The sequence below is a fragment of the Colobus angolensis genome, unplaced genomic scaffold (assembly GCF_000951035.1).
Source record: "Colobus angolensis palliatus isolate OR3802 unplaced genomic scaffold, Cang.pa_1.0 Scaffold135, whole genome shotgun sequence".
NCBI lineage: Eukaryota > Metazoa > Chordata > Mammalia > Primates > Cercopithecidae > Colobus > Colobus angolensis.
Window position 1 is genome coordinate 2,234,099 of NW_012114433.1, and position 11,657 is coordinate 2,245,755.

The 11,657-nt window shown below is 52.3% G+C and overlaps 1 protein-coding gene across 1 annotated transcript in view; it reads right to left on the bottom strand.

Moving 5' to 3' along the window:
* Positions 1–2: 2 nt before the first annotated feature.
* PARD6G (par-6 family cell polarity regulator gamma) overlaps positions 3–11,657 on the bottom strand; it is a 147,201-nt gene continuing 135,546 nt past the window's right edge. Inside the window, exon 12 of the mRNA XM_011934395.1 lies at positions 3–1,325. Coding sequence (XP_011789785.1) covers positions 490–1,325 — 836 coding nt within the window. The 3' untranslated portion in view covers positions 3–489. The remainder of the gene's footprint in view (positions 1,326–11,657) is intronic.

Below are 11,657 nucleotides of genomic sequence, written 5' to 3' on the forward strand. Positions count from 1 at the left end.
GTCCGGCTGCATTCGTTCTTAAAAACCAGCCTGTCACATACATCAGCACGGTCAGCCTCGCCTGCAAGTCAGCAGAAAGCACAGCAAGAATGCTGAGACATATTTTGCATGGGCCAAGTTAAAAACACGAATTTGACTATTTTTAAAAAGTAATTTTAAAGCTTCATTTTAAAAACAAAGTATTTGTCAAAATTTTTTAAAGCATTTGTTTGCACTTGGTCAGATCTTTTCTACCACTTGGCAAAGGCGCTAAGAGCTGCACTCAGGCCTGGTATAGAGTGTTGTCTTCAGGCATTCATTGTAAAAGTTCCGTGGCGAAATGCTATAAAAATAGGCAATATTTGTGTTTCTATATCCAGAAGCTGAAACAAAGAGCTGAGTTGTTTTTGTGGTCACAAAAACAACAAAAAAGGAGGGGATGCCGTCTGCAGGTGCTGTCCCTGTCCTTACCCAGGGCCTGGAGCTAGGACGTGGGGGCCTCTCTGGAGTCTAGAGCGTGACCGCGGGCCCGTGCTCCTCCACGCCGCCTGGTGGCAGGGCCAGGCTGTGACGTGGGTCAGCCCGCAGGGAGCTGAGCAGCCGCTGGAGGCCGCCGTCCAGGGCCAGGTCCCGCTGCAGCCGCTGCGCCAGGCCCGCGCCATTGACCCGCGAGAGGCTGCCCGCGGGGGCGCCCGGGGCCTGGGCGGGGCGTGCGGGCTCCAGCGTGCCCTCGATGACCACGTCGTTGTCCTCGTCGCTCTCCGCCTCGTCGGGGTGGAAGTTCTGCAGGACGCGCGGGGCGGGGGGACCCACGAGGCCCGCGGTGCCGTCCGAGGGTGGCCCCGAGCTGCCCAGCGCGCGGCCGCCACGCACCACATTGTTGCGCTGGTTGGCGGGCTTGACGGTGACGATGAGGTTGTGGCTGTTGGCGATCATCATGTCCGTGACCTGGTCCAGCGTCTTCCCGGCCACCTCAATGCCGTTCACTTCCAGGACCTCGTCATTCACGGCCAGCAGCCCGGTGCTCTCCGCCAGGCCCCCGGGTACCATGCGCGAGATGAAGATGCCGGGCACCTTCTCCAGCCCGTGCGGGGTCACGCGCACGCTGGTGCCATCGCGGATGTAGAAGCCCAGCGGCTTCTCGCAGCCGTGCCGGTGCAGCCGCACTCGCCGGTGCGTCTCGGGGACCAGGTCCACATCGATGATGGAGGACACGGGGCGGAAGTCGCGCGGGAGGCCGATGTCCAGGTGTGCGCGCCGCCGGGGTCCTTCGTCACGCAGCGCGCCCAGCGCCCGCCTCCGCCTGCACAGCGAGCCCGCGCCGAGGCTGCCACGCTCGGCCTCCTCTGCGGGAGAGGGGACAGTTAGAGGGGAACAAACTGAGCCCCGCCTGAGCCCTCGGCCGTCACCTGGCACTGCTGTTCCGTCTGCGTGACGCCGAGGCACCCAGGGTGCCCAGGAGCGCCCCAGACCTGCAGGCTGAGCGGAAATCAGGCAAGCTCAAGTGCTGTCCCCTAAAATTAACTCTAGCGCTCTCCTTACTGCTCCACAGGCACCAAACCAAAGGACTTCCGGACTAAAAGGTGCTAGCAGGCACCTGCAGCAGAGAATCAGTGGCAGTGGAGGGTTTGGGGCCTGGCGGACTGGCGAGTGCCTCAGCCTTCTGGGAGGCAGCAGGCTGGACTGGGGACTTCTTAAGCTTTGCCCATTCTCCCGTATTTCCTTCTCTCAACTGTGAGATGGAGGCTCGTTTCTTTTTTTCTAAGGTTAATTACAACTAAGAGAGACCTTTCCTGCTTTCTTCTTTTCTTTCTATGTGCAAGCCCCACCGCAGTGTCTGCTAGTCAGCATTCAAGGCCCCTGAAGGTGTCGCTCAGTCGGGCGTGTGAGCATTTCCCTGCATTTTTGGTTAGCAGCTGATGAGGGGAGATGAGTGGACGCGGGAGTGGGAGCAGAGGATGGCTGCTTCCCTTCTGTGAGGTCCCACACACTGTCAGTGGTATTTGTAGGTAGATGAAGCCTCAAGGCTGCACGGCTCCCTTCCTCAGGGACGCTGTGGGACCCGCCTGGCCACCCCTGCCAGCCTGTGGCATGACACATTTGTGGCAGTGTGGGAACTTTACCCTAAAGTCGGGCTACTGCAAAATAAAAGTCCACTGAATTAATCAAGCAGAAACGTTGTAAGGAGCTTAGTGTAAAGTAAAAATTTTAAGTGAAGACACTGGTGGCATTTGGAAACTCTGAATAAGGTATTTTTCTTGAGTCAGAAAAAAAATCTTGTTTTATTTAATTTTCATATGAAGCCTCTTTTGTTTTTGACACACAAGGGTCTGTAAAACAGGTGTCTTGGGGGGGGCAGAGGGAAGGGCTTGCTCTGCGAGGCTTGGTCCTGTGGAGTTGGCAGCATCCACAGCAGCCTGCTCTTTGGGCTGGGGAGGCTCACATCTTTGCTTTGCCAGTGAAAGCCAGGAGGACTGGGAGCCCAGGCAGAAGCAATGCCATCAACAGGCGCTCCTCAGAGCAGAGACCTCCAGACTCCAGGCGTCAGTCTGGCTTCTGCATTTCAGTGAGCAGGCAGGGCCCATTATGACTTGCTTTGGAGATGGGGAATGCTGGTTGACAGTTCTGGAAAGGACTTGAAGACCAATTACTTCCACCATGGAGGCAACATTCAGGCAGCTTGGAGGGGAGGCCAATGCTCAGGCGTCACATCTCTCAACCCAGCAGAGCCCGTGGCTGCCTAGACAACGAGAAGGCCCCAGCACAGGCTCTGGAACATGCTGCAGGCAGCAGGGTTAGTGCACCCTGGAGCTGGGATGCCTCAGCATGAGGACTGTCTTCCTGGGAGCTGCATCCCGGCCAGCACTCCACATAGCTGCTCAGTGAAGCCATCCATCATCCCTTATCAGCATCATTTATTACCCGCTGACACAGTAAGCTCTGAAAGGGCTTTCGAAATAAGATGACTTTTAAAAACGACACCTGTAAACCCTGTTTACCCTGATGTGATTGTTAGGTATTGTATGCCTGTATCAAAATCTCATGTAACCCATAAATATATATACCTAATATGTACCCACAAAAATTAAAAAAAATTAAAATTACACTTGTAATATTCCTTTCCAGCTGTGACCACCTTTCCTGCACACTCACGTACACATGGATATGGTTGTCTGTGCTTGTTTTATAGAAACAGGATCTCAGTTCTCGGCCAGCACCTGGCCTCTCTGCACCTCACAGACTCTGCAAATGCTTACTGGGTGACTTCAGGGATACAGATGAGTGGATAAAGTCCCTGCCCTGAAGTAGCCATGAAGCAAGTGGGAGAAAGAGATACAGACTGAATTTTCCATACAGCCACACGGAGAGCACCGTGAGACTGGATGTGCACAGGATACGATGGGAACAGTGCAGGGGCATCTGGGGAGGCGGCAGTTACGCTGCCCAGGGGGGCGCGGATCAACAACAGAGTTGAAGAGAAGACGCCAGAGGGTGAGGGGCACAGAGCTCTTCCCGTGATGAGGAGAGACTGTGCCTTTAGAGTTCGTCTGGTCTGGCTGCTGCCGCAGGTTTGGATTAACCAAGAGCCTGGGACAGAGTGGGCTCTCCCTGGACTAAAAGCTAAACCTGAACAAAGGCATCTGCCTCATGGTGTGCTCATTCTAAGTGGGAGGGAATGTGGATCCACGGGGCTGCAGATGGAGGTGTGGCAGCATCCGAGCACAGTGCTCTGCCTGTTTTCCATGATATGGGCTCTTCCCAAGGGGTCTCCTTGGATGACAAATCTATGCACTTTCAAGAGGGCAGCCCTGCTGGCAAACTCATGCCTGCAAGAACACTGTTGTGCATGTGGCCATCCACATGCTCCTCCCCGGGGACAGGCCCTGTGCTCAGGGCCGTGAGCAGCAGGGCCCAGGAGAAGAGACTGAGGTTTTATGCAGGGCAGGTGAGGCCTGTGATGCTGAGGGTAAGGGAGTAAGAAATGGTGCGTGTCCATGTGTGAAACAGCCTGACTGGCTGTCCCACACACGGGCAGAGTATAGTGAGGCCTGGCCTGGGAGAGGTGACACCTACTGTTCCAAGCATCCTCTTTCTCTCCACCACTGACTCAGTTTCAGATTCAATTTCACCTCCCTCCGGGAGCCACTTGTCTTCAAGTCCCAGTTCATGGCCACCCATCCCGGGAGCCCCACCCCTGTCCCGCATGGTGCATTCCCTTCCACCAAAACCACAAACCTGTCTGCGTCACAAGGGCCAGGCGGCAGCATCTCAGCCATCCCCACAGGGCAGCAAGTGCTCTGGCCGCAGTGCACGTGGACCAGAATAAGGCTCAAGCCCAGAACTGTGGGATACAGAGAAGGGCACAACGGGCCAGCCCCCTTCTTGTAAGGGGCTTATAAATCCCAGGTAGACCAGGCTTCCCTGCACCAATAAAAGCAAGTGTGTGGACCTCTGCTTCCCAGAAGTCAACAACAGCAGTAGTTCTTCCCATCCCTCCTGCTAAGTTCAACAAAAACCCTGGATGTTACATACAAAACAAACATAAGAGGATGCAGTAGAGAAGTCACACTAGCTGGGACCTCAGGACCCGAGAAGCAACACGGCAGCAGCTCCTTGGGTTTTCTTTTAACCTCGTCATCTCAGACTTGGAGCTGAAGGCATCAGCAACCTGGATGCACCAACAGTCATAGACCAAAAAGCCCCAACAAATGTCTGCTCTGTACGAAGATCAAAAAGAGGCAGCCTAAAAGGATGGAACACATGTGGACAATAACTGCCCCACCTGCTGCATCCCACACACACAGCCTGGAGCCTCACCTCCTCCAGGCTATAATGGGTGCCCAACAGCCCCTGGCTCTGGTGCTAGAGAGACTAAGCAGGGAGTGAGGACCTCGCCTTTGGTCTTTTCTCCATGGACCCCACAGTCCTGAGGGGGACTCTCCTCCCTCAAAACACTCAGGGGCCATCCTAACAGCCCCTCCTGCCGGCAAGTGCCAACGACTGCAAATCCCTTCCCTGCACCCCAAACCCTCCAAACCTTGAGGGGCGTTGCCTCTGTGATGTGCTCTCCATGTGTCTAAAGGGCTCCACCTTTTAACTTTCATGGCTGGGTGTTTCCACCGGGTCCACACTGCTCTTCACATCACATCTGAATGTCATGCCCATGGTGAGAGGATGAAACTGTTGGGTCCTGGGCCTTCAAGGACTTGGGCAGGGGGGAGCCTTGTTTACCCACCTAACAATAACGTAAAATGTGATCCTAGCCAACCTCAAATTAAACCTTTTGAAGATATGTATTGGGGGAACCCACCCCCAATATTTCCACATAAGTTCTATTTTCCGTAAGTGTCGGCCAGCCGAGAAATAAAGAGAAAGAGTAGAAAGACAGGAATTTTACAGCTGAGCCACCGGGGATGACATCACATATCGGTAGGATTGTGATGCTCACCTGAGCCTCAACCAGCAAGTTTTTTTTAAGGGTTTCAAAAGGGGAGGGGGTGTAAAACAGGGAGTAGGTACAAAGATCACATGCTTCGAAAGGCAAAAAGCAGAACTACTAATAAGGGTCTAACAAAGATCACATGCTTCTGAGGGGGTGTAAAACAGGGAGTAGGTACAAAGATCACATGCTTCGAAAGGGAAAAAGCAGAACCACTGATAAGGGTCCAACAAAAACAAGGCAAAGGGCAAAAGCAGAACTACTGATAAGGGTCTCTGTTCAGCGGTGCACATGCTGTCTTGATAAACATCTTAAACAACAGAAAACGGTTTGAGAGCAGAGAACTGGTCTAACCACAAATTTACCAGGGCAGAGTTTTTCCCCACCCTAGTAAGCCTGAGGGTACTGCAGAAGACCAGGGCGTATCTCAGTCCTTATCTCAACTGCACAAGACAGACATTACCAGAGCAGCCGTTTATAGACCTCCCCCCAGGAACACATTCCTTTCCCAGGGTATTAATATTAATATTCCTTGCTAGAAAAAGAATTTAGCAATCTCTCTCCTACTTCCATGTCTGTTTATAGGCTCTCTGCAAGAAGAAAAATATGGCTGTTTTTGCCTGACCCTGTAGGCAGTCGGACCTTATGGTTGTCTTCCTGTTCCCTAAAAATTGCTGTTATTCTGTTCTTTTTCAAGGTGCACTGATTTCATATTGTTCAAACAGACTTTTACAATCAATTTATACAGTTAACACAATTATCACAGTGGTCCTGAGGTGACACATATCCTCAGTTTTCAAAGATAACAGGATTAAGAAATTGAAGACAGCTATAAGAAATTATGAAAGTATTATTTTGGAACTGATAAATGTCCCTGAAATCATCACAATTTATGTTCCTCTGCCATGGCTCCAGCTGGTCCCTCCCTTTGGGGTCCCTGACTTCCCCCAACAGGTATGTCTTTGTGTCTAAAACTTTAGTAAAGTTTTGTTTTTAAAAAACGTGGTATTGAATTGTTAACCTCCAGGAAGTTGCCAGAAAACATTATAATTTATCATTTCCACTGGGTGTGGTGGCTCGCACCTGTAATCCCGGCACTTTGGGAGGCCAAGGTGGGCGGATCACCTGAGGTCAGGAGTTCGAAACCAGCCTGACCAACATGGTGAAACCCCGTCTCTACTAAAAATACAAAAATTAGCTGGGCGTCATGGCATCTGCCTGTAATCCCAGCTAGTAGGGAAACTGAGGCAAGACAATTGCTTGAATCTGGAAGGTGGGGGTTGCAGTGAGCTGAGATTGTGCCATTGCACTCCAGCCTGGGCAACAAGAGCAAAACTCCATCTCAAACAAATAAATAGAAAATATTTCCACTTATTTCCTAACAAAACTATCACTTTGTCACCATCTGGACCTGTAAACAAATGTGACTGTTCGCTTGTATTTTTCCTTCTGAGAGGAAGGCAGGCATGTCAGTGGCATGGTCAGGTCGGCACTGACACAGCACACCACCCCAACCATTAGTGTGTTCCTCCTCTCCACCGCACCCCAAGCAGAACAAAGACCAGACGCAGGGCTGTGAGTGTCTCTCCTGGCAGCCCCACTTGGGTGCTGGAAGGCCCCAGTGGATTCTGCCAAGCAGGCAACTCAGTCTGGGGCATGTGTGCCATGGCAGACACTGCTGGCGTGACCCTCGGTCGGGGGGGCATCAGGACACCTTATCTCAGTGGAAAGTTTCCACCTCCCTTAGAATCTAAAGGCGCCAACAAGTTCATTGAAAGTGATCAATTACAGCTCCTCAGTGGTCAGATCTAGTAGCCCCATATGAAACACAACAGCTCTGTGGCAGCTTTTTTAGAATAGTATTTTCAATTTTCTGGTAAATGTCCTCTGTAGAGAGCATCAGATGAGCAGGGGAGGTGTGTGCCTCTTTCATCCTGTCCTGGCTCCTTACATCCTCAGAGCACGAGATAGCCTGCAGGGTACTCACTCCACATTTCCACCTTCCCAGGGAACTTCAGGGGGGTGCACTGGCCCTCCCTGCAGACCAGGAAGGTCTGGTCCTCCCGCCACCATCGGGACTGTTCTCACAGAAGTCCCTTTAGGGGCCCTTCTCCACACTACAGCCCCCTCTTTCTTTTGGGGCCCCACAACTGCAAACACTTGAGGACCCAACAGGCTGGAGCCTGCTTAGATCTTGGTCGTGCTGACCTAACATCCCATGCTGACCCCTCTGGCCTTGGCCCTGTGCTGCAAGGGAGTTTCAGCATATCGAAAGGTGCAGGGACCCAGTGTGTCACCATATGGAATAATTACCACTTCTCAGTGCAAGACACTGGTTAATCAAAACAGTGAAGGTTAACAATGACAAGTGACACCCACTGGGCCCCATGGGCCACACCCCCGCTGTGGGTCCTCTGTTGTGGTTCCTGCCTGAGAGCATCGTGTTGCATGTGGATGTGTGTGCAGGATAACACATGGGCAGTGCTGAGGACAGGGCACGGCTCTTCATGCAGCAGCTCACTCAGGGCAGCAAGTTTGGAGCAGGTACTCCTGGGGACACAGGCTCAGGGGTTCAGGGGCCTGGAATGGCCTGGATGGGGAAGGTCTTGTGTGTAACCCCCATGACAGGCAAGGCAGCAGCAACACTTCACCATGTTTCCAGACAGACTTGGGGTCCTGGAAGGAGGCACTGCAGAGGGTGGAGCTGGGGCCATGAAATGTGCCCAGGCCTGTGTTCACTTCCTCCCCCAGTGTCTCTGATGCTCTGAGCCACATAGGGAGATGAGGGCGACCACAGGAACACGGCCCACGATGAACGTGCAGGGGATTTTTGAGCAGCAGGGAATGGGTCCCCTCATGGTGCAGCTTAGACCACCCTGTGCAAAGCCAGGTTCTGAACCCTTGGGCCGGGGGTGCAGCTCGAGGGCACTCAGGTGAGGTCGATGCCATGGGTTCATAAACTAATCCTGAGTAACAGGAGGTTGATGAGCTAAGTAACGTCTGTCACTGTCAAATGGCTGTGTAAGCTGAAAGATGAACACGTTCATAAGCAGGGGGCAAAAGCGCAAGCGGCTCAGTGGAGGAAACGGGCTGACACCCTTCTTGGAGGAGGGCCAGCAAGTGCATGTGACTCTGGTTCTTCCTGAACTCTTGACGAGATGGGCCGGCCATGGTCTGCACCCAAACCCCCTTCCCAGCATCCAAGGGCCCAGGGCGCGTTTGGTTCCAACCACCCTGCCTGCTTCCAGTGAGCTGTGGCTGGGGTGAGAAAACACACGACCTGCCTGCCTGCAGTGGGAGGTGCAGGAAGGAGTACTGCCCACATGCAGCTGCTCACACTGCAGCTGACCACTCACCCTGGCATGGGGACGAGGTGACTGAACTTCAGACAACAATCCATTTCTCCATCTCTTTAAATATGAACCATTGCATATGGCCTTCATTAGTGAAAAATTCCAAACTTTCTTAGAAATAAAATTTGTTTTAAAGAATACCCCATTTCTAAAATTCCAACTTTGATTTCTAAAATACCTTTTTACAAGAAAAAAATTGTCACTGCTTCTTTTTCAAGCAATATGTTAAATCTGGTATTTTCCACAAAGTAAACAATTCAAGGAGTCACATTTTTTTTTTTTTCTTTTTTTTGTTGAGACGGAGTCTCGCTCTGTCGCCCAGGCTGGAGTGCAGTGGCCACATCTCAGCTCACTGCAAGCTCCGCCTCCCGGGTTTACGCCATTCTCCTGCCTCAGCCTCCCGAGTAGCTGGGACTACAGGCGTCCGCCACCTCGCCCGGCTAGTTTTTTGTGTTTTTAGTAGAGACGGGGTTTCACCGTGTTAGCCAGGATGGTCTCGATCTCCTGACCTCGTGATCCGCCCGTCTCGGCCTCCCAAAGTGCTGGGATTACAGGCTTGAGCCACTGCGCCCGGCCAGGAGTCACATTTTTTAGGCAACTGTCTAACCACCCTCTCTCCCCATATCCTGTTTTCAAATTACATTTTGTGTGTGTGTGTGTGTGTGTGTGTGTGTGTGTTTACATTTTTTTTTGGAGACTCCGTCACCCAGGCTGGAGTGCCGTGGCACAATCTCAGCTCACTGCAGTCTCCACCTCCCAGGTTCAAGCAATTCTCATGCTTCAACCTCCTGAGTAGCTAGGATTACAGATGTGAATCACCACATCGAGCTGTCAAATTAAATTATATTTTTTTCTTCCATTTCTATTTTGAAGTATCTGTAACAAGAGGGGGAATTGGAATCTGGTCTTATGAAGCTCTCATGGTTCCAAGTTTTCAAACTAAAGATTTTCTAATAAATATTTTCTTACAAACAAACCCCTTCTGTCACATAAGGGTTTGACCTGAATTAAAACTATCCTGACTCTCCGGCAAGGAAGGGTGGAAACTGGTGAAGATGCCTCTTCCAAAGGCTTCCAGGGTCCTTCTGGACGGAGCCTGTCCAACTGCACTCTGGGGAAGGGAGAGAAACAGGAAGGCGTCGCCTTCATGCTCAGGTCGGTCACTCAGGAAGGTGGCTGTGCGTGCCTGAGGGCTTGCACCCGGGAGGAGGTAACCATGGTCCCGAGACACGCCCTCTGCCCACGCCCCTCTGCTAGCCTGGCCAGACGCATGGGGTGCCCAATCGTCTTCATGGTGGCAGCTGCAGAGGTAACAACTCATGGGCATTTGGAGAACGCACCAGGCCTGCGCTCAACGTTGCACCTGATTCCTGCGAGTGCTCAACAAGCGAAGCAGCAGACAGATGCCAGAATTTAGGCACAGCAGCACTGCTTTGCCTCCCTTGGCAGCACAGGACTGCAGAAGGACTGCGGGGAACCCTCTGCCTCAAGGCGCTCCACCAGGACATACCCTCCTCAGTGGTTCCTCTGCGTGTTCTTTAGAATCCGACATATCAGGCCTGGACGGGAGATGGTGCCCTCCGGCGCCGGAGCGTGCGGTCCACTTCACAGCCACACCCGCCCCAATTCCTGATCTTCCCCAGTCTCCTGGCGCCCGCTGTTCCTCGTTCTCAAACCACTCGCTTCACTGCTTCCAATTCAACTTTTCGTCACCTAAAGGGAGAGATACAACCTCTTTCTTTCCCTCTCAGGATCAATGACTCGGTTTTAAGTCACCATGGAGAGGAGTAGTCAGACCTCACGCATCTGCCACACTTGATTTCAGGAGACGAGCGACTGCGAGGACCATGGTCACCTGGTGAACTGCCCAGGCCAGAGGCCATGGCCTTGCCTGCTCGCGGGCAAAGCAGCTGCCAGCTTAAATGGTAACAAATCAATAAAGAAAGGAAGGAAGGCGGGAGGAAGCCAGAGGGGAGAGCACGTCTCAGTCTCTCAATGACGCCATCAGGACGCGCCACGCCGGAGACTTCAGCTGCCAGATCAGCACAGCCTATTAGGGCCTTGTCCAGTCCCAGCTTGTCCAAGGGTAGTTAAGACCAAATTCCCTCCCCATAATTAAACAGCATGTAGACACATATAAAAAATACCGCAGAAGAACTACACCACTGGGTCAAAACACATGCCAGAACAATATTTCCTTTTTAAAGACAACATAAATGTCAACATTTTAAAAGTGTGCCACATTAGGTGAAAACAAAGCGTGTTGTGTACTAGTCTCAGAACTCATCGGCAGTTTTATCTTTTCCACAAAACTCTGTCTTCAAACGCCAAGACCTGTCTCCTTGGGGCACCTCCACAGGCCTGGTCTGCAGCGTGCATTCTCGGGATTCTTCCGGGCTCACCTGGCCACGATCCCCAGCACCGAACAGCTCAAGAACACCGTCTACCCCCATCTGCCAGAGCAAATCTATTTTCCACCAAGACCAGGACTGTCGGCTCTCAGTCACCAAGGACACACGTTCCATGGTTGGAGGGGACCAGCATGTTGTGATGAGGGAGGTGACAGTGCCTGCCCCAGGACCCGTATGTGCTGCAACAGGCAGCCTGCAGGGCATGTGCCAGAGGCCAGGGCCTGAGCAACACACACAGTGCTGCCCAGGTGGGCCCTGCACCCTTGCAATAAGGGACAGCGTCAACCAACGAAAACACCACACACACAAAGTCCTAGTTTCCATCTAAGAAGTGTTTTCTGGAACTTTAAGCAACATTTTATTTCCACAAATATGGGGGAAAAGGAACCCTATGGTGCATAATTCTTATCTTACTTTAGGGTCCTGTTTCTGGACTCAGTGGACTCAAGTGTAGCCAGGTCCAATCTCTGCACT